This window comes from Gadus chalcogrammus, chromosome 18, assembly GCF_026213295.1.
Source record: "Gadus chalcogrammus isolate NIFS_2021 chromosome 18, NIFS_Gcha_1.0, whole genome shotgun sequence".
Classification (NCBI taxonomy): domain Eukaryota; kingdom Metazoa; phylum Chordata; class Actinopteri; order Gadiformes; family Gadidae; genus Gadus; species Gadus chalcogrammus.
Window position 1 is genome coordinate 22527598 of NC_079429.1, and position 22935 is coordinate 22550532.

The following is a 22935-nucleotide window of genomic DNA, read 5'->3' on the forward strand; positions in this document are numbered from 1 at the left end:
CCCTATGACGGACCCTTCCGTGTCATCGAGGCAGGAGCCAAGAGCTTCATGGTTGACATGGGGGGTAAGCCTGAGTGTGTGTCGGTGGATCGCCTCAAACCGGCTCACTTGGACCTTGAGCTGCCCCCAGATTTGGCTCTGCCACCGCGCAGGGGCCGCCCTCCTGTCCTGCCCCCCCGGCCACGCCTTGGCCATTCCCCCCTCCAACCCCTACAAGCCCCCACAGCTTGCGGCCCTCCGGTCGTCGCGGCCCCCCGCCCCGCCCAGCATGGGGATGTGATGGACGGTGTCACGCCTCCTCCCGCACCTCCTGACTATGCCTACAGTCGTGGGGGCCGGGCCATACGCCCTCCTCGCCTCTGGGATTTCGAGTATTGAGGTGAACACTGGGGGGGCTGGTGTAGTGACTACATTATAGTTTTGTGTTCCCCTCTTACGGATCGAGTGGGAGGGAGCTGGTTAGGAGTCACTGGGGTCTAGGGGGACGCTTTAGAGTGTGGCACTGGAGTACGAACCATGCGCTGTGACCGATTATTCTGTTCTGCTTTATTGTAATAAATAGTTATAATTAAGTTGCCTACGTCCTCCTTTTCCTCCGGCACTACAATATTACATCATTCTAACCGGCGGTCCTTCCACTGTTTGACATCGTAACCAGTCCTTTTTTCAACCGTTTACCATCGTTCAAACCATTAAACAAATCTACACACTTGTTTCTTCAATCCTATCCAAACGGAATTTCGATAGCATTTATACTTTTTTCACAATCACAGTTTTAGTTTCAAACTCGCATCGGCCATCGTTTTCAGTTGCGTTTAATGATTTAGGTAACCATAGCAACGGCAAACAAACCCCGCGAAGCACAATCCCTACAATGCTTTACGCTCGTAACTAATTCAAATTTCAACCGTTTCCCATGGTTAGTCGGACTCGACTGCTGCTGCTGCCATGATTTTTTAAAACTGAAGCGTTGACTGAAGGCGACCAATGACTGGTGCCAAAAAAGACTGACGTCAGGCACGCAGCACGTAGTGATACGGAAGACGCACATTCGTTATACTGAACTGAAGCGTTTTAGAAATTGAAAAGGTAAATTCATAAAATTAAAAAAAGATGCATCGACTTAAATTATTGATGCCGACGCATTTTTACCGTCGACTTCGTCGACCACATCGACTAATCGCGGCAGCCCTAATGCCTACCACTGTGTATATATTTTTTTCTCTTGTTGCTTCATGTAGGCCAGAGATGCCTGTGTGATTGTAATTGAAAATTGTTAGCCGTATGATATTAACCCAGGATAAATTCATCCTGGATAAGTAATGCTGATGGTTGGGCATGTGAACAATGCATGTGTTGAGTGGTAGAATGACAATTATTTACCTTGATGGCACCCCGGGCTGGTCTACCAAACCCTGCTGGGGACTGACTGGGCGCTCTCTAGAAAACAAATAAAACAACACAATATAGGATCAGAACCATATGCTTTGTGAAAAATGTGCGTGTTGAGTGGTAGAATGACAATTATTTACCTTGATGGCACCCCGGGCTGGTCTACCAAACCCTGCTGGGGACTGACTGGGCGCTCTCTAGAAAACAAATAAAACAACACAATATAGGATCAGAACCATATGCTTTGTGAAAAATGTGCGTGTTGAGTGGTAGAATGACAATTATTTACCTTGATGGCACCCCGGGCTGGTCTACCAAACCCTGCTGGGGAATGACTGGGCGCTCTCTGGAAAACAAATAAAACGACACAATATAGGATCAGAACCATATGCTTTGTGAAAAATGTGCGTGTTGAGTGGTAGAATGACAATTATTTACCTTGATGGCACCCCGGGCTGGTCTACCAAACCCTGCTGGGGAATGACTGGGCGCTCTCTGGAAAACAAATAAAACGACACAATAGAATTAGAATCAGAACCATATGCTTTGTGAAAAATGTGCTTGTTGAGTGGTAGAATGACAATTATTTACCTTGATGGCACCCCGGGCTGGTCTACCAATCCCTGCTGGGGACTGACTGGGCGCTCTCTAGAAAACAAATAAAACGAAACAATAGAATTAGGATCAGAACCGTATGCTTTGTGAACAATGCCATCAAGATGCCTGGATTATCACTGAAGTACAAAAACAATAAACGTTTCTCATGAAACCTGTCAGAAACGCATGTCAAAGTAGATACAATAAGAAGAACACTTACCTTGGTGGTTGTTGACTGTCGGTATTCTAAAACAAACAAATGCCAATATTTGAGTATGTTTCCTTTACACAAACTGCGTTGTTAAACATTGTATAAAAATGTGGACTCAGACAACATCATTTACACCAAAAAAGGTTCATTTTAGTGGCCCTAATAATCTATGTTCATTATGACTTATATCTTAGACTACCTTGGGTCGAAGATATAAATTGGACCGGTTGAGTTCTCTCCGGTTTCTGATGTCCAGAGGACACTGGTCGGCCAACGGGACCACCTCCCGGGTAGAGCTGACCCGGCAGAGCTCAAATTCTGCCGGGACTCCGGGAACATTATCCCGCAGACTTTGAGAAAAGTCCTCTGCGGAGAGGTCCAGGGGCACAGCCAAAACAAAGGGCAGTCTGTGATCTGTGAACAGATGCAAACAAAGGTATTTTGATTTTAATAAGCCAATAATATAAAATTGGCCTGGGTGGCTAGTTGAGACATTCCAAGAGGCAAAGTGGCAGCATGGACGGCCATCAACAGCTATCAGAATCAGAATCAGAATTATCTTTATTGTCGTTGCACATGGAACGAAATTTAAATGCAACCCAGACGGTGCGATTAACATTAACATTATAAATAAATAAAACATCTATATAAACAAAAAAAATGATAAAATATACAAATAACAAATGAGGATAAAAGTACAGATAAATAATACAGATAATAGGAATAGCAGCTGAGGTAAACAGTATTGCACAGTAGTGTTGACAGATAAATACAGATAAATGACAATAGCAGCTGAGGTCAACGGTATTGCACAGTAGTGCTGCACAGATAAATAAAGTTTTTAATAGTGCAAATGGTACATTCAGGATGTTTTTTCTGAAATTGTGAATGTGAAATTAATAGTTGAATGAATGTATAATTCTTATTTTGCATCGTTCAATTCACATACCGCTATGGGATAGTAGCTGTCTCTGAGTCTGTTTGTTCGAGCTTTGAGAGACCTATACCAGGTGGAACCATGAGGGGTGGACATGTTGTGTCCAGGGTGGGAAGGGTCTTTTAGGATGTTGGCTGCCCTGCCCAGGCAGCGAGAGCTGAAGATGTCCTTCAGGGAGGGCAGTGTGCAAACGGTGATTTTCAGAGCAGCTAGCTAGCTCGATGGAGCAGCAGTAGAAAGATACCAGCAGCTTCTCCTACAGGTTGTTTTTCCTGAGGATCCTCAGAAAATAGAGTCGCTGCTGCTGGGCCTTCTTGACTACTGTGATCCAGGAGAGATCCTCTTTGATGTGGTGTGTGCCCAGGAATCTAAAGTCTGAAACCCTTTCCACACAGTCCCCATTTATGAGTAGGGGTTGGGGGGCACCTCTGCTACTGGCCCTCTATATCAATCCCCTGATCCTCTACTGCTGCTGACCCTCTAAATTTACATCAGTATAAGCCATCAAGGGCCAACAATCGAAAGTTAGAGAACAATTGTGTTTTTTTAGAACACAAACCCCCTGTGATTCCCAAAAACTTCTGTCATTCTATTATTACCCAATCCTATAGTCTTTAGTTAAATTAATGATATTTCTGACAGATGTGTTAACTGTGTGGGTAAAATGTAAAGTATAAGAACGGGCCACATTCAATTTATGAATTCATGGGGGACCAGTGAAAAGAGAAGAAGGGGCCGTGGTAGGCCCCGAGCATTAGTTTGGCTAAACTCTGCTCTACATCCACAATCTTTGCAGCTCCTTCAGCAGGTTCTGCTGATCCACCACTTGGGGCTGCTCATTGTCTACATCCACTCCTAATGCTGAGCATCCACCGCTACTGCTAATTTGTTGCTCAATAGGCCATCATTGACCATGCTAGCGGGGGAGATTCACATACAGTTGACTCTCTCAGTGGCCCTAGAGGTCAGCGTGGAATCCTACTTCTGTGATCTTCTATGGTTAATGGACTCCAAACAGACCAATACGATGACTCGTGTCATGCAGAAATAAACACTATGCTATAAATAAACATAGATGCTCTTTTTATTCCAGTATGATCATATTGCCGATTTACAAAATGATCAGTCAAACAGCTTTAAAATAACGACTAACTGGACATGAGGTATTGGAATACTTTAACCATCTAACCTTAACCATCATCATTTAGATAGATAGATAGATAGATAGATAGATAGATAGATAGATAGATAGATAGATAGATAGATAGATAGATAGATAGATAGATAGATAGATAGATAGATAGATAGATAGATAGATAGATAGATAGATAGATAGATAGATAGATAGAGTGATAGCTACTGAATGAACTGAATTCCATCAATGGATTTTTTTCTTCCCTGATGGCATGGAAATACTTCAAGACGATGACTCCAAGATTCATCTGGCTCATGAAAGAGTGGTTCAGGGAGCATGCCATCCTTTTCATACATGGCTACCACATAGTCCTGAGAATCTTTGGGATGTGTTGGAGAAGGCTTTGCGCTGTGGTCCGACTCTCCCATCATCAATAGCCTACAAGATCAGGGTGAAAATTGAATTGAATTGAACACTTGACGGAAATAATTCTTTAGACCTTGCAGTAGCCTATTGAAGCAATGCCAAATGAATTTGTTCAGCAATCAAGGTAAGGGTGGTCCAACAAAATTTCATACACACACACACACACACACACACACACACACACACACACACACACACACACACACACACACACACACACACACACACACACACACACACACACACACACACACATATCAGACGTAAAATAAATCAAATCACTCTCAGGTACATAAAAGTAAAGAGTAAACAGCATGTGGAGTGATTACTAGGCCTGATAGATACTGATGATGTGAAATATTGACCAGGATGTGCAATGGTGGTAGTGTAAAGTGAAACAGTGCAGGACATCATCACTGTAAGTATGGCTTGTTGTTAAATTTGAATGTGGAACATATTCTATAAATATGGAAAGAACAAGAGTATGAATTTGAATGTGTTGTACAGTGGGGGTCATTATCCAGGATTGCCATAATCCATTTCAGTCTTCTTTTCTCTGCTATTGAAGTGATGCACTTCAGCTCTATACCCAAAACATAGCCAGCTTTCCTTAACAACCTGTCCAGTCGCCCAGTATCCATCTTCTTAACGCTGCCTCCCCACAACAGCATATAGGAGAGTACAATGACAGACTGGCTAAACATCCTGAGGACCTTGCAGACATTGAAGGACCACAGCCTCCTTAGCAAGTACAGCCGGCTCTGCTCTTTCTAGAGTGCATCTGTGTTGGCATTTGTACGTGGTGACCCCCTCCACATTGTCCCCTCTCAATGGAGACTGGTAGCATATGTCATTTAGTCCTCCTGTAATCCACCACAATTTCTCTTGGAGGTGTTCAGTTGCAGGTGTGATGACCCAGGCGGGTCTTTGACCCGGCCCCTGCTGTGTGTATGCCTGTGTTTCTCTCACTCCTAATCAGGAGATTGTCGGCAGGTGCTGGTTGGACCGGGACCGCAGTGTATAGAGCCTGCCCAGACAGGCTTCTCCCTCCTCCCGGCATTTGATTTCTGCTGTTTGTTTGTAACACATGGACTGATGTTCACTTAATAACAATATAGTAATAACATACTAACTAACTAATATAAATATATGATTAATATATTCCTCACAATGACCTGACGTGTAGACACTGTGAAGAAGAAATAGGAAAAAGGTGACCAAAACGTTTCACTAAATTAAAGGCTATGAGTGAGTTTGTAGGTGAGTTACAAATGTATCAAGAGTAGAGGCCAGTTTAATGTGAAAAGGGATGGTTAAATGGTAAATGTTGTGAATATTTTGGGGGCAATTTTGGCTGCAATATTTTCTGCATTTATATAGGCTATACACCAACTATTTATGTAATGTGACAGGAGCGGGATGGAAGTCTTCCTAAAGGGCTTGGTCTGTTGGGTACCAATACCTACCAGTTGGTTACCAATAGTATCAGTTGTAGTAGTATCTATCTCCTCACCTCCCTATATTATATATATATATATATATATAGTTTTTTCTATCTGTCTCATTCCAACTGATGAAGTGAATTATACCTCGTCTTATAGGCTACTACCACGTACAGGCTAAAACCTGCAACTGCATGTTAATACTTCAGACAGACTTATTTACTTCTAATGGAATTTCAACTCTAACTTCTGAACTCTTTTATTGTTTTTATTGTACTCAGAAGACGAATAAGCTGACTCATGTAATGCTGTAATAAATAAATGTAATAAACGATACGCTATAAATAAAAGTATTTTTTAATTATGTTATCATAGTTGCCACGGCACTTACCATACACAATGTTCGGTCAAGTAGCTTAGATAGTGTATAGTCAAAGTGTATGTACTTGTAGTGTTCACCACCTCCACATTAACCACCTAATTTGAAACATCTTAACATCTTTCGACTTTAAGAACGACACAACAGAAAAGATTCGCGAAAGAAGAGCTCTGGTCTCGACTGATGTTGTCTGTGTGTTTGCCCTAGCATATGATTAGGGGAAAACGGCTCAAATCTATTGGCTGAGAAAATTGAGGGGAGGAGCGCATTAGCATATTAACAGCACGCGTGCTGTTAATATGCTAATATGCGTTCTGGGCGCGCGCGCTGAAACGCCGGAACGCGTTCTGGGCGCGCGCGTATGGCAAGCCATCCCCGCCATAAAGCGGCATCATTTAGACGCGTATCACCTTCATTACGCCGTAAAATACGCCGTAAAATGTAGAAAAACAGCGTATTTTACGCCGTCATGCGCAAAAAAGCGCCGCTTTTTACGCCGCAATTTAAGCCTTTCAAGAGCGCGCGTAAAATATGCGCGTTTTGAACATCAAAACGCGCGTAAAATACGGCGTTCCTCTAGTATGCTAATAATCTCCGCCCTTCTTTTCTCTCAGCCAATGCATTTGAAGTGTTTGCGCCCAATCGCTGACCAAGACAAGCAGACCAAATCAGTTCAGCACAGATCTGCTTTGAGAATTTCTCCTCTCATTTGGCGTTAGTTGTAGCGTCATTTAGATATATATATATTAGTAAATGCAAATGCATCTGTGTGGTTCCCGTGGCCCATTTGATAGAGACGCTTGACCTGTAGGCAGGAGGTTGTCGGATCGAATCCATTTATTACCGTATTTCTGCTTTTGTCAGATGGTCACGCTTTTATGATCGCAATGCTTTTTCGTCGACAAGCCAGACCTCCTGTGTTATAAGTTCAGACAGTGCCTTTTTAGTCAGCCAGCCAGATCATCTTGGTGTCTTGTAACACGCTTTATAAGTTATAACACGTTTTTTAAATTATTATAGCCATCGAGCCTTTATTTTCATGGAGTTATCGTTACATCCTCTCGTTCAATCGATATAAATACACAGTGGAAAGGAGTGAGAGGGAGCCACAGTAACAAAAGTGTCAAACAAGCTGTCCTCTAAATCACCATTTCCCTAGGCCTATATGTTTTCATGCCGACAAATGGTTGAAATAAAGTAACGTTGTGACCCGGCGTTTATTAGACTTGTTAAATGCAGAAATGCTTGCTGGCAGTGTCTATTCAGTTTCAACACTCCAATTCCAAAATTATGTTTTCATGTCGTCAAATGCTCGAAATAAAGTCAGGTTGTGACTCGACATCTACTTGACTTATACACCTCGACGCAGGTCGAGGAAATGTTTGCTGGTTGGCGTGCCACTGCTTGGATAGGGAAAAACCTACCTTTGCCATACGACTACTACATTGCTGTTACAACTGACTCGTTAGCCCCTAACCCCTAAGAAGTTAGAAAGCATTTATATTAAGATTTAATTATTAACTATAGTGATATGTCAATTAAATATGATTTGTGTTAAAACTCTGTACATTAATGAAGTGAAATAGCACCATAGACCACCATCTAAATTCTAAATTAACGTACATTACTTTAACTTCTGCCACATTGCACTCTCTCCCTACAAGCTTTAAACTTGGTGTGACTCATTCCCATAGATAGGGATACTGATTGATAGAGGTTTTGGTATAGGCCTACCATGTTATGTTTCCAAGCTGATATTCACTTTGAAAACTGGTTCTTTATGTAGAGATTTATTTTTTTATGTTCTAGTTGTTTTCTCTTAAACTGTACAAAAAAATATTAATTCAGAAGCTTTCATTTGATTCCATTTTTATTTATATGGTCCTTGTGGTTAAGAAGCAAGTCTTTCTTCTATCACAAGGAGTCTATAAAGGATATCAGGCCACGGATTATTAGCATTCCATGTTCTCCCCTGGGGCCACTGAGAGGGTCAAACTGTGCCTGAATGTGCTCCATCACTGCTTCTTCCAAAGGATAGTCGATATGAGGCACAGTTACCCTCTCTTGCCAGTCTACTAGCAATGCAACTTCTTCATCAGTTGCAGCAGCCGCAGGGGCAGCAGCAGCATGAGGAGGGGCAAGGCCAGCAGCATGAGGAGGGGCAAGGCCAGCAGCATGAGGAGGGGCAAGGCCAGCAGCATGAGGAGGGGCAGGGCCAGCAGCATGAGGAGGGGCAGGGCCAGCAGCATGAGGAGGGGCAAGGCCAGCAGCATGAGGAGGGGCAGGGCCAGCAGCATGAGGAGGGGCAAGGCCAGCAGCATGAGGAGGGGCAGGGCCAGCAGCATGAGGAGGGGCAGGGCCAGCAGCATGAGGAGGGGCAGGGCCAGCAGCATGAGGAGGGGCAAGGCCAGCAGCATGAGGAGGGGCAGGGCCTGCAGCATGAGGAGGGGCAGGGCCAGCAGCAGTTCCTCCAAAAATGTACTGCATGGCAGATGAACTTCTTCCCTGCTGCTGGAGACACCCTTGAACAAAGATCTGCAATGGACTCATGTGACCTTCCGTCCTTAGCCCATGGTGATTCCACTGATGGACAAAGTCGGCTAAATCTCTGTTCAGCCTTGGAAGATACACATAATGGAGAGCCCAGAGATGCATATCACTGTCAGGGTTAATTATGCCCTCATTCTCCAAAAAGTGAAATAGGCTGTGGTACACGTTTGTGAGTCCACGCCAGAGATCCCCCCAGAGCCTCTCTATGCGTTGGTTGTGTACGCTCCTCCCTTGAATGGCGCTGCCTCGTCTAAAACCTCGGAAGAGGTTCATCATGAGGCACACAGAACTGTTTTCTCCTCCTTTGTCAGTCCTGACCCTGGAGGGCACACCATAGCGATCCACAGCATTGACAAAGCTTTCCAACACTGTGCTGCTGCGGTTGTTGGAGGAGGCACGGAGGAAAACAACCAAGCGACTGTAGCCATCTATCCCTCCATGGATGACCATCCTCCACCTACAAAAACATACTTAATATAAATCACAACGCAGCCACTGACATAATATATTGCAAGTGCAAATATCTGATGTAATAACAGAGTTTAGAAATGGTAAATACCTTATCAACTTGTGGTTACCATCAATGTGCCACAAAGAGTTAGGACCTTGTACTTGGTAGGTCCTTCTCTCTGGTCTCTGCAGTAAGGATCTAAGTGCAGCTGCCCCAGGGTTTGTGCGCAGCATACTTTCTCGCACCCTTCTACGTTGGACGCGGAGTCCCCTTGCACGCAGCGCCGCTCGTACTGACTCAGGACCCACCAAGTCATTGCCAGAAACCAGCTCCGTGACTAGGTCATCCAGATCCGATTCGGGCATAGTTGAAAATGTCTGGCGCAGGTTTAACACTCTGTTAATAGAAGGAAAAAAATATGTTTAGCACATTATCAATCAATATTGATTGTTTTATAGTGTGTATGTCTGTGTGGGTATATGTATGATACATATACAAATTATAATGCAATGATGGAAAGCTCCATCACATAATGACAGAGCAAAAACAAATTAAACATGATTTAGCCACTTGCCTCAAACGTCTTTGAACAGTACGTTCGGACACATTAAGAACACCAGCCATCTGAGGTATGTTGAAGCCACAAGACCTCAGAAACAACAGCTGTTGCCGAGTGATGGGAAAAGTAGGTGCTCCTCTCCTTCCTCCCTGAACCAACTGGGCGTGGTAACCAGAACCAACTGCAAAAACAGGAAAATTAGTCTTATCCCTATTTGGGAGAATATTTTATATACAATACGTATATCTCCACGATTTACAATATATGATACTATTTAGTTTCTAACACTCTGTGCCCTGTGAGAGGCTCGAACTCACGACCTTCAGATTATGCGAATGACGTGCTGCCTACTGCACCAACGAGGGAACCAGTGAACCGCAAGAGTCAGGCTTAGAGCAATTATTGCGCTTTGATTGATATTAAGTATAATAAAAATCCACGTAACACATAATATGTAAATCATTATGACAACTTGAACTACTGTTGCACTCAATTAAGGATGCCATGTTTTATGGCTGTCTAGTAATTTCTTCTCAGAAGCCACAAGATTCTCATAAGTAATACCTTCCGTACATTAAGACAGCCTGGAAATGAAGTTTCTTTGAACCGGGCACGGGTATCCGATTATTTTACAAACATTTTTACAATGCATGATACTAGTTAGTTTCTAAAACACTATGCCCCGTGTGAGGCTCGAACTCACGACCTTCAGATTATGAGACTGACGCGCTGCCTACTGCGCCAACGAGGCAACCAGATCACAACCATTCAGGCTCATACCAATTTTTGCGCTAAGATCGATACAGAGTATTATAAAAATCCATGTTACACGTATCATGTTAAATCAATAGGAGAATTTGAACTCCTGTTGTACACAATTAGGAATGCCATGTTTTATGGCTGTCAAGTCATTTCTTCCCAGAAGCAACAAGGTTCTCAGAAGTAATACCTTCAGAATATTAAGATAGCCTGGAAATCAAGAATCTTTAAACCGGGCACTGGTATCCGATTTTTTTTACAATTTTTTTTACAATATATGATACTATTTAGTTTCTAAAACTCTGTGCCCTGTGAGAGGCTCGAACTCACGACCTTCAGATTATGCGAATGACGTGCTGCCTACTGCACCAACGAGGGAACCAGTGAACCGCAAGAGTCAGGCTTTGAGCAATTTTTGCGCTTTGATTGATATTAAGTATAATAAAAATCCACGTAACACATAATATGTAAATCATTATGACAACTTGAACTACTGTTGCACTCAATTAAGGATGCCATGTTTTATGGCTGTCTAGTAATTTCTTCTCAGAAGCCACAAGATTCTCATAAGTAATACCTTCCGTACATTAAGACAGCCTGGAAATGAAGTTTCTTTGAACCGGGCACGGGTATCCGATTATTTTACAAACATTTTTACAATGCATGATACTAGTTAGTTTCTAAAACACTATGCCCCGTGTGAGGCTCGAACTCACGACCTTCAAATTATGAGACTGACGCGCTGCCTACTGCGCCAACGAGGCAACCAGATCACAACCATTCAGGCTCATACCAATTTTTGCGCTAAGATCGATACAGAGTATTATAAAAATCCATGTTACACGTATCATGTTAAATCAATAGGAGAATTTGAACTCCTGTTGTACACAATTAGGAATGCCATGTTTTATGGCTGTCAAGTCATTTCTTCCCAGAAGCAACAAGGTTCTCAGAAGTAATACCTTCAGAATATTAAGATAGCCTGGAAATCAAGAATCTTTAAACCGGGCACTGGTATCCGATTTTTTTTACAAACATTTTTACAATATATGATACTATTTAGTTTCTAAAACTCTGTCAAGTCATTTCTTCCCAGAAGCAACAAGGTTCTCAGAAGTAATACCTTCAGAATATTAAGATAGCCTGGAAATCAAGAATCTTTAAACCGGGCACTGGTATCCGATTTTTTTTACAAACATTTTTACAATATATGATACTATTTAGTTTCTAAAAATCTGTGCCCTGTGAGAGGCTCGAACTCACGACCTTCAGATTATGCGAATGACTTGCTGCCTACTGCACCAACGAGGGAACCAGTGAACAGCAAGAATCAGGCTTAGAGCAATTTTTGTGCTTTGATTGATATTAAGTATAATAAAAATCCACGTAACACATAATATATAAATCATTATGACAACTTGAACTACTGTTGTACTCAATTAAGGATGCCATGTTTTATGGCTGTCAAGTAATTTCTTCTCAGAAGCCACAAGATTCTCATCAGTAATACCTTCCGTACATTAAGAGAGCCTGGAAATGAAGTTTCTTTAAACCGGGCACGGGTATTCGATTTTTTTACAAACATTTTTACAATGCATGATACTAGTTAGTTTCTAAAACTCAATGCCCCGTGTGAGGCTCGAACTCACGACCTACAGATTATGAGACTGACGCGCTGCCTACTGCACCAACGAGGCAACTAAATCATAACCATTCAGGCTCATACCAATTTTTGCGCTAAAATCGATACAAAGTATTATAAAAATCCATGTTACACGTATCATGTTAAATCAATAGGAACATTTGAACTACTGTTGTACACAATTAGGAATGCCATGTTTTATGGCTGTCAAGTCATTTCTTCCCAGAAGCAACAAGGTTCTCAGAAGTAATACCTTCAGAATATTAAGATAGCCTGGAAATCAAGAATCTTTAAACCGGGCACGGGTATCCGATTTTTTTACAAAGATATTTACAATGCATGATACTTGTTAGTTTCTAAAACTCCATGCCCCGTGTGAGGCTCGAACTCACGACCTTCAGATTATGAGACTGACGCGCTGCCTACTGCGCCAACGAGGCAACCAGATCATAACCATTCAGGCTCATACCAATTTTTGCGCTAAGATCGATACAGAGTATAATTAAAATCCATGTTACACGTATCATGTTAAATCAATAGGAGAATTTGAACTACTGTTGTACACAATTAGGAATGCCATGTTTTATGGCTGTCAAGTCATTTCTTCCCAGAAGCAACAAGGTTCTCAGAAGTAATACCTTCAGAATATAAAGATAGCCTGGAAATCAAAAATCTTTAAACCGGGCACTGGTATCCGATTTTTTTTACAAACATTTTTACAATATATGATACTATTTAGTTTCTAAAACTCTGTCAAGTCATTTCTTCCCAGAAGCAACAAGGTTCTCAGAAGTAATACCTTCAGAATATTAAGATAGCCTGGAAATCAAGAATCTTTAAACCGGGCACTGGTATCCGATTTTTTTTACAAACATTTTTACAATATATGATACTATTTAGTTTCTAAAAATCTGTGCCCTGTGAGAGGCTCGAACTCACGACCTTCAGATTATGCGAATGACTTGCTGCCTACTGCACCAACGAGGGAACCAGTGAACAGCAAGAGTCAGGCTTAGAGCAATTTTTGCGCTTTGATTGATATTAAGTATAATAAAAATCCACGTAACACATAATATATAAATCATTATGACAACTTGAACTACTGTTGTACTCAATTAAGGATGCCATGTTTTATGGCTGTCAAGTAATTTCTTCTCAGAAGCCACAAGATTTTCATAAGTAATACCTTCCGTACATTAAGACAGCCTGGAAATGAAGTTTCTTTAAACCGGGCACGGGTATCCGATTTTTTTACAAACATTTTTACAATGCATGATACTAGTTAGTTTCTAAAATACTATGCCCCGTGTGAGGCTCGAACTCACGACCTTCAGATTATGAGACTGACGCGCTGCCTACTGCACCAACATGGGAACCATTGAACAGCAAGAGTCAGGCTTACAGCAATTTTTGCGCTAAGATTGATATTAAGTATAATAAAAATCCATGTTACACATATTATGTTAAATCAATATGAAAAATTTAACTACTGTTGTGCTCAATGAAGAATGCCATGTGTTATGGCTCTCAAGTAATTTCTTCTCAGAAGCCACAAGATTCTCATAAGTAATTCCTTCAGTATATCATGACAGCCGGGAAATGAAGTTTCTTTGAACCGGGCACGGGTATCCGATTTTTTTACAAACATTTTTGCAATGCATGATACTTGTTAGTTTCTAAAACTCTATGCCCCGTGTGAGGCTCGAACTCACGACCTTCAGATTATGAGACTGACGCGCTGCCTACTGCGCCAACGAGGCAACCAGATCACAACCATTCAGGCTCATACCAATGTTTGCGCTAAGATCGATACAGAGTATAATTAAAATCCATGTTACACGTATCATGTTAAATCAATAGGAGAATTTGAACTACTGTTGTACACAATTAGGAATGCCATGTTTTATGGCTGTCAAGTCATTTCTTCCCAGAAGCAACAAGGTTCTCAGAAGTAATACCTTCAGAATATTAAGATAGCCTGGAAATCAAGAATCTTTAAACCGGGCACTGGTATCCGATTTTTTTTACAAACATTTTTACAATATATGATACTATTTAGTTTCTAAAACTCTGTCAAGTCATTTCTTCCCAGAAGCAACAAGGTTCTCAGAAGTAATACCTTCAGAATATTAAGATAGCCTGGAAATCAAGAATCTTTAAACCGGGCACTGGTATCCGATTTTTTTTACAAACATTTTTACAATATATGATACTATTTAGTTTCTAAAAATCTGTGCCCTGTGAGAGGCTCGAACTCACGACCTTCAGATTATGCGAATGACTTGCTGCCTACTGCACCAACGAGGGAACCAGTGAACAGCAAGAATCAGGCTTAGAGCAATTTTTGTGCTTTGATTGATATTAAGTATAATAAAAATCCACGTAACACATAATATATAAATCATTATGACAACTTGAACTACTGTTGTACTCAATTAAGGATGCCATGTTTTATGGCTGTCAAGTAATTTCTTCTCAGAAGCCACAAGATTCTCATCAGTAATACCTTCCGTACATTAAGAGAGCCTGGAAATGAAGTTTCTTTAAACCGGGCACGGGTATTCGATTTTTTTACAAACATTTTTACAATGCATGATACTAGTTAGTTTCTAAAACTCAATGCCCCGTGTGAGGCTCGAACTCACGACCTACAGATTATGAGACTGACGCGCTGCCTACTGCACCAACGAGGCAACTAAATCATAACCATTCAGGCTCATACCAATTTTTGCGCTAAAATCGATACAAAGTATTATAAAAATCCATGTTACACGTATCATGTTAAATCAATAGGAACATTTGAACTACTGTTGTACACAATTAGGAATGCCATGTTTTATGGCTGTCAAGTCATTTCTTCCCAGAAGCAACAAGGTTCTCAGAAGTAATACCTTCAGAATATTAAGATAGCCTGGAAATCAAGAATCTTTAAACCGGGCACGGGTATCCGATTTTTTTACAAACATATTTACAATGCATGATACTTGTTAGTTTCTAAAACTCCATGCCCCGTGTGAGGCTCGAACTCACGACCTTCAGATTATGAGACTGACGCGCTGCCTACTGCGCCAACGAGGCAACCAGATCATAACCATTCAGGCTCATACCAATTTTTGCGCTAAGATCGATACAGAGTATTATAAAAATCCATGTTACACGTATCATGTTAAATCAATAGGAGAATTTGAACTCCTGTTGTACACAATTAGGAATGCCATGTTTTATGGCTGTCAAGTCATTTCTTCCCAGAAGCAACAAGGTTCTCAGAAGTAATACCTTCAGAATATTAAGATAGCCTGGAAATCAAGAATCTTTAAACCGGGCACTGGTATCCGATTTTTTTTACAAACATTTTTACAATATATGATACTATTTAGTTTCTAAAACTCTGTCAAGTCATTTCTTCCCAGAAGCAACAAGGTTCTCAGAAGTAATACCTTCAGAATATTAAGATAGCCTGGAAATCAAGAATCTTTAAACCGGGCACTGGTATCCGATTTTTTTTACAAACATTTTTACAATATATGATACTATTTAGTTTCTAAAAATCTGTGCCCTGTGAGAGGCTCGAACTCACGACCTTCAGATTATGCGAATGCCTTGCTGCCTACTGCACCAACGAGGGAACCAGTGAACAGCAAGAATCAGGCTTAGAGCAATTTTTGTGCTTTGATTGATATTAAGTATAATAAAAATCCACGTAACACATAATATATAAATCATTATGACAACTTGAACTACTGTTGTACTCAATTAAGGATGCCATGTTTTATGGCTGTCAAGTAATTTCTTCTCAGAAGCCACAAGATTCTCATCAGTAATACCTTCCGTACATTAAGAGAGCCTGGAAATGAAGTTTCTTTAAACCGGGCACGGGTATTCGATTTTTTTACAAACATTTTTACAATGCATGATACTAGTTAGTTTCTAAAACTCAATGCCCCGTGTGAGGCTCGAACTCACGACCTACAGATTATGAGACTGACGCGCTGCCTACTGCACCAACGAGGCAACTAAATCATAACCATTCAGGCTCATACCAATTTTTGCGCTAAAATCGATACAAAGTATTATAAAAATCCATGTTACACGTATCATGTTAAATCAATAGGAACATTTGAACTACTGTTGTACACAATTAGGAATGCCATGTTTTATGGCTGTCAAGTCATTTCTTCCCAGAAGCAACAAGGTTCTCAGAAGTAATACCTTCAGAATATTAAGATAGCCTGGAAATCAAGAATCTTTAAACCGGGCACGGGTATCCGATTTTTTTACAAACATTTTTACAATGCATGATACTTGTTAGTTTCTAAAACTCCATGCCCCGTGTGAGGCTCGAACTCACGACCTTCAGATTATGAGACTGACGCGCTGCCTACTGCGCCAACGAGGCAACCAGATCATAACCATTCAGGCTCATACCAATTTTTGCGCTAAGATCGATACAGAGTATAATTAAAATCCATGTTACACGTATCATGTTAAATCAATAGGAGAATTTGAACTACTGTTGTACACAATTAGGAATGCCATGTTTTATGGCTGTCAAGTCATTTCTTCCCAGAAGCAACAAGGTTCTCAGAAGTAATACCTTCAGAATATAAAGATAGCCTGGAAATCAAAAATCTTTAAACCGGGCACTGGTATCCGATTTTTTTTACAAACATTTTTACAATATATGATACTATTTAGTTTCTAAAACTCTGTCAAGTCATTTCTTCCCAGAAGCAACAAGGTTCTCAGAAGTAATACCTTCAGAATATTAAGATAGCCTGGAAATCAAGAATCTTTAAACCGGGCACTGGTATCCGATTTTTTTTACAAACATTTTTACAATATATGATACTATTTAGTTTCTAAAAATCTGTGCCCTGTGAGAGGCTCGAACTCACGACCTTCAGATTATGCGAATGACTTGCTGCCTACTGCACCAACGAGGGAACCAGTGAACAGCAAGAGTCAGGCTTAGAGCAATTTTTGCGCTTTGATTGATATTAAGTATAATAAAAATCCACGTAACACATAATATATAAATCATTATGACAACTTGAACTACTGTTGTACTCAATTAAGGATGCCATGTTTTATGGCTGTCAAGTAATTTCTTCTCAGAAGCCACAAGATTCTCATCAGTAATACCTTCCGTACATTAAGAGAGCCTGGAAATGAAGTTTCTTTAAACCGGGCACGGGTATTCGATTTTTTTACAAACATTTTTACAATGCATGATACTAGTTAGTTTCTAAAACTCAATGCCCCGTGTGAGGCTCGAACTCACGACCTACAGATTATGAGACTGACGCGCTGCCTACTGCGCCAACGAGGCAACTAAATCATAACCATTCAGGCTCATACCAATTTTTGCGCTAAGATCGATACAAAGTATTATAAAAATCCATGTTACACGTATCATGTTAAATCAATAGGAACATTTGAACTACTGTTGTACACAATTAGGAATGCCATGTTTTATGGCTGTCAAGTCATTTCTTCCCAGAAGCAACAAGGTTCTCAGAAGTAATACCTTCAGAATATTAAGATAGCCTGGAAATCAAGAATCTTTAAACCGGGCACGGGTATCCGATTTTTTTACAAACATTTTTACAATGCATGATACTTGTTAGTTTCTAAAACTCCATGCCCCGTGTGAGGCTCGAACTCACGACCTTCAGATTATGAGACTGACGCGCTGCCTACTGCGCCAACGAGGCAACCAGATCATAACCATTCAGGCTCATACCAATTTTTGCGCTAAGATCGATACAGAGTATAATTAAAATCCATGTTACACGTATCATGTTAAATCAATAGGAGAATTTGAACTACTGTTGTACACAATTAGGAATGCCATGTTTTATGGCTGTCAAGTCATTTCTTCCCAGAAGCAACAAGGTTCTCAGAAGTAATACCTTCAGAATATAAAGATAGCCTGGAAATCAAAAATCTTTAAACCGGGCACTGGTATCCGATTTTTTTTACAAACATTTTTACAATATATGATACTATTTAGTTTCTAAAACTCTGTCAAGTCATTTCTTCCCAGAAGCAACAAGGTTCTCAGAAGTAATACCTTCAGAATATTAAGATAGCCTGGAAATCAAGAATCTTTAAACCGGGCACTGGTATCCGATTTTTTTTACAAACATTTTTACAATATATGATACTATTTAGTTTCTAAAAATCTGTGCCCTGTGAGAGGCTCGAACTCACGACCTTCAGATTATGCGAATGACTTGCTGCCTACTGCACCAACGAGGGAACCAGTGAACAGCAAGAGTCAGGCTTAGAGCAATTTTTGCGCTTTGATTGATATTAAGTATAATAAAAATCCACGTAACACATAATATATAAATCATTATGACAACTTGAACTACTGTTGTACTCAATTAAGGATGCCATGTTTTATGGCTGTCAAGTAATTTCTTCTCAGAAGCCACAAGATTTTCATAAGTAATACCTTCCGTACATTAAGACAGCCTGGAAATGAAGTTTCTTTAAACCGGGCACGGGTATCCGATTTTTTTACAAACATTTTTACAATGCATGATACTAGTTAGTTTCTAAAATACTATGCCCCGTGTGAGGCTCGAACTCACGACCTTCAGATTATGAGACTGACGCGCTGCCTACTGCACCAACATGGGAACCATTGAACAGCAAGAGTCAAGCTTACAGCAATTTTTGCGCTAAGATTGATATTAAGTATAATAAAAATCCATGTTACACATATTATGTCAAATCAATATGAAAAATTTAACTACTGTTGTGCTCAATGAAGAATGCCATGTGTTATGGCTCTCAAGTAATTTCTTCTCAGAAGCCACAAGATTCTCATAAGTAATTCCTTCAGTATATCATGACAGCCGGGAAATGAAGTTTCTTTGAACCGGGCACGGGTATCCGATTTTTTTACAAACATTTTTGCAATGCATGATACTTGTTAGTTTCTAAAACTCTATGCCCCGTGTGAGGCTCGAACTCACGACCTTCAGATTATGAGACTGACGCGCTGCCTACTACGCCAACGAGGCAATAAAAATCCATGTTACACATATTATGTTAAATCAATATGAAAAATTTAACTACTGTTGTGCTCAATGAAGAATGCCATGTGTTATGGCTGTACAATATATGATACTAAATAGTATCATATATTGTAAAAATGTTTGTAAAAAAAATCGGATACCAGTGCCCGGTTTAAAGATTCTTGATTTCCAGGCTATCTTAATATTCTGAAGGTATTACTTCTGAGAACCTTGTTGCTTCTGGGAAGAAATGACTTGACAGCCATAAAACATGGCATTCCTAATTGTACAACAGTAGTTCAAATGTTCCTATTGATTTAACATGATACGTGTAACATGGATTTTTATAATACTTTGTATCGATCTTAGCGCAAAAATTGGTATGAGCCTGAATGGTTTTGATTTAGTTGCCTCGTTGGCGCAGTAGGCAGCGCTTCAGTCTCATAATCTGTAAGTCGTGAGTTCGAGCCTCACACGGGGCATTGAGATTTAGAAACTAACTAGTATCATGCATTGTAAAAATTGTTGTAAAAAAATCGGATACCCGTGCCCGGTTTAAAGAAACTTCATTTCCAGGCTGTCTTAATGTATGGAAGGTATTACTTATGAGGATCTTGTGGCTTCTGAGAAGAAATTACTTGACAGCCATAAAACATCTCATCTCATCTCATCTCATTTTCTTCCGCTTATCCGGGGTCGGGTCGCGGGGGGAGCAGCTCAAGCAGGGGGCCCCAGACTTCCCTTTCCCGGGCCACATTGACCAACTCTGACGGGGGGATCCCGAGGCGTTCCCAGGCCAGTGTTGAGATATAATCTCTCCACCTAGTCCTGGGTCTTCCCCGAGGTCTCCTCCCCACTGGACGTGCCTGAAACACCTCCCAAGGAAGGCGCCCAGTGGGCATCCTTACCAGATGCCCGAACCACCTCAGCTGACTCCTTTCTAAGTAAAGGAGCAGCGGCTCTAATCCGAGTTCCTCACGGATGGCTGAGCTTCTCACCCTATCCCTAAGGGAGACGCCAACCACCCTTCTGAGAAAACTCATCTCGGCCGCTTGTACCCGCGATCTCGTCCTTTCGGTCATCACCCAGCCCTCATGACCATAGGTGAGGATAGGAACGAAAATCGACCGGTAGATCGAGAGCTTTGCCTTGCGGCTCAGCTCTCTTTTCGTCACAACGGTGCGGTAAAGCGAACGCAATACCGCCCCCGCTGCTCCGATTCTCCGGCCAATCTCACGTTCCATAGTACCCTCACTCGCGAACAAGACCCCGAGGTACTTGAACTCCTTCACTTGGGCTAAGGACTCATTTCCTACCCGGAGTAAGCAATCCATCGGTTTCCTGCTAAGAGTCATGGCCTCAGATTTAGCGGTGCTGATCCTCATCCCAGCCGCTTCACACTCGGCCGCCAGCCGATCCAGTGAGTGCTGAAGGTCACAGGCCGATGATCCCATGAGGACCACATCATCCGCAAAAAGCAGTGACGAGATCCTCAGACCACCGAACTGCAACCCCTCCCCACCACGACTACGCCTCGATATCCTGTCCATGTATATCACAAACAGGATTGGTGACAAGGCGCAGCCCTGGCGGAGCCCAGCACCCACCGAGAACGAAACTGACTGGCTGCCGAGGACGCGAACACAGCTCTCGCTTTGGGAGTACAGGGATTGGATGGCCCTGAGGATAGACCCCTTTACCCCATACTCCCGCAGCACCTCCCACAGTTTCTCCCGGGGGACCCGGTCATACGCCTTCTCCAGATCCACAAAACACATGTAGACCGGATGGGCATACTCCCAGGCCCCCTCCAGGATCCTTGCGAGAGTGAAGAGCTGGTCCGTAGTTCCACGTCCGGGGCGAAAACCGCATTGTTCCTCTTCAATCTGAGGTTCGACGATCGGCCGAACCCTCCTTTCCAGTACCTTGGAGTAGACTTTACCAGGGAGGCTGAGAAGTGTGATACCCCGGTAATTGGCACACACTCTCTGGTCCCCCTTTTTGAACAGGGGAACCACCACCCCGGTTTGCCACTCCTTTGGCACTGTACCCGACTCCCACGCGATGTTGAATAGGCGTGTCAACCATGACAGCCCCTCAACACCCAGAGCCTTTAGCATTTCTGGCTGGATCTCATCAATCCCTGGGGCTTTGCCACTGCGGAGATGTTTGACTACCTCAGTGACCTCCACCAGGGAAATTGACGACGAAACACCATCAACCTCGAGCTCTGCCTCCAACATAGAGGGCGTGTTATTCGGGTTCAGGAGTTCCTCAAAGTGTTCCTTCCAACGTCCGACGACCTCCTCAGTTGAGGTCAACAGAGTCCCCTCCTTACTGTACACAGCTTGGACGGTTCCCCGTTTCCCCCTCCTGAGGTGCCGGATAGTCTTCCAGAAACACTTTGGTGCCGACCGAAAGTCCTTCTCCATGGCCTCTCCGAACTTCTCCCACACCCGCTGCTTAGCCTCCGACACGGCAGCAGCTGCAGCCCTTCGGGCCTGTCGGTACCCTGCAACCGAGTCAGGAGTCCTCCAGGATATCATATCCCGGAAGGCCTCCTTCTTCAATCGGACGGCTTCCCTGACCACCGGTGTCCACCACGGTGTCCGAGGGTTACCGCCCCTTGAGGAGCCTAAGACCCTGAGGCCACAGCTAGCCACCGCAGCTTCAGCAATGGAGGCTTTGAACACAGCCCACTCCGGCTCAATGTCCCCAACCTCCACAGGAATGCTAGAAAAACTCCGCCGGAGGTGTGAGTTGAAGATACCTAGGACGGGGGCCTCCTCCAGACGTTCCCAGTTCACCCGCACTACGCGTTTGGGCTTACCAGGTCTATCCGGAAATTTCCCCCATTCCCTGATCCAACTCACAACCAGATGGTGGTCGGTTGACAGTTCCGCCCCTCTCTTTACCCGAGTGTCCAAAACATGCGGCCTCAGATCAGATGACACGATCACAAAATCGATCATTGATCTTCGGCCTAGGGTACTCTGGTACCAGGTACACTTATGAGCACCCTTATGTTCGAACATGGTGTTTGTTATGGATAATCCATGACTAGCACAGAAGTCCAATAACAAACGACCGTTCGGGTTTAGATCAGGGAGGCCGTTCCTCCCCACCACGCCTCTCCAGGTGTCTCCATCGTTGCCCACGTGGGCGTTGAAGTCACCCAGCAGAACTACGGAGTCCCCTACTGGAGCCCCATACAGGACTCCATTCAGGGTCTCCAAGAAGGCCGAGTACTCTGAACTGCTGTTTGGTGCATACGCACAAACAACAGTCAGAGTTTTCCCCCCTACAACCCTTAGGCGCAGGGAGGCGACCCTCTCGTCTACCGGGGTAAACTCCAACACCGCGGCGCTCAGCCGGGGATTTATGAGTATCCCCACACCCGCCCGGCGCCTCACGCCCTTGGCAACTC

The 22935-nt window shown here is 42.5% G+C and overlaps 1 protein-coding gene and 8 non-coding genes across 9 annotated transcripts; all 9 read right to left on the reverse strand.

The window, feature by feature from the left end:
- Window positions 1-3393: 3393 nt before the first annotated feature.
- LOC130371069 (uncharacterized) lies at window positions 3394-9955 on the reverse strand. The gene is made up of 3 exons (XM_056576699.1): window positions 9629-9955; window positions 9233-9526; window positions 3394-3520 (listed from the first exon to the last, which is right to left on the reverse strand). Exons 1-3 carry the CDS (start codon window positions 9883-9885, stop codon window positions 3394-3396), a joined length of 678 nt encoding a protein of 225 aa, XP_056432674.1. The 5' UTR covers window positions 9886-9955.
- Window positions 9956-10757: 802 nt separating this feature from the next.
- Window positions 10758-10830, reverse strand: trnam-cau (transfer RNA methionine (anticodon CAU)). Its single transcript has one exon. It is a non-coding gene; the product is annotated as a tRNA-Met (tRNA).
- A 699-nt stretch (window positions 10831-11529) lies between these two features.
- Window positions 11530-11602, reverse strand: trnam-cau (transfer RNA methionine (anticodon CAU)). The gene has a single exon. It is a non-coding gene; the product is annotated as a tRNA-Met (tRNA).
- A 1245-nt stretch (window positions 11603-12847) lies between these two features.
- Window positions 12848-12920, reverse strand: trnam-cau (transfer RNA methionine (anticodon CAU)). Its single transcript has one exon. It is a non-coding gene; the product is annotated as a tRNA-Met (tRNA).
- A 1247-nt stretch (window positions 12921-14167) lies between these two features.
- On the reverse strand, window positions 14168-14240 carry trnam-cau (transfer RNA methionine (anticodon CAU)). Its single transcript has one exon. It is a non-coding gene; the product is annotated as a tRNA-Met (tRNA).
- Window positions 14241-15485: 1245 nt separating this feature from the next.
- On the reverse strand, window positions 15486-15558 carry trnam-cau (transfer RNA methionine (anticodon CAU)). The gene has a single exon. It is a non-coding gene; the product is annotated as a tRNA-Met (tRNA).
- A 1245-nt stretch (window positions 15559-16803) lies between these two features.
- On the reverse strand, window positions 16804-16876 carry trnam-cau (transfer RNA methionine (anticodon CAU)). The gene has a single exon. It is a non-coding gene; the product is annotated as a tRNA-Met (tRNA).
- A 1245-nt stretch (window positions 16877-18121) lies between these two features.
- On the reverse strand, window positions 18122-18194 carry trnam-cau (transfer RNA methionine (anticodon CAU)). The gene has a single exon. It is a non-coding gene; the product is annotated as a tRNA-Met (tRNA).
- A 1247-nt stretch (window positions 18195-19441) lies between these two features.
- On the reverse strand, window positions 19442-19514 carry trnam-cau (transfer RNA methionine (anticodon CAU)). Its single transcript has one exon. It is a non-coding gene; the product is annotated as a tRNA-Met (tRNA).
- Between the last annotated feature and the right edge of the window lie 3421 nt (window positions 19515-22935).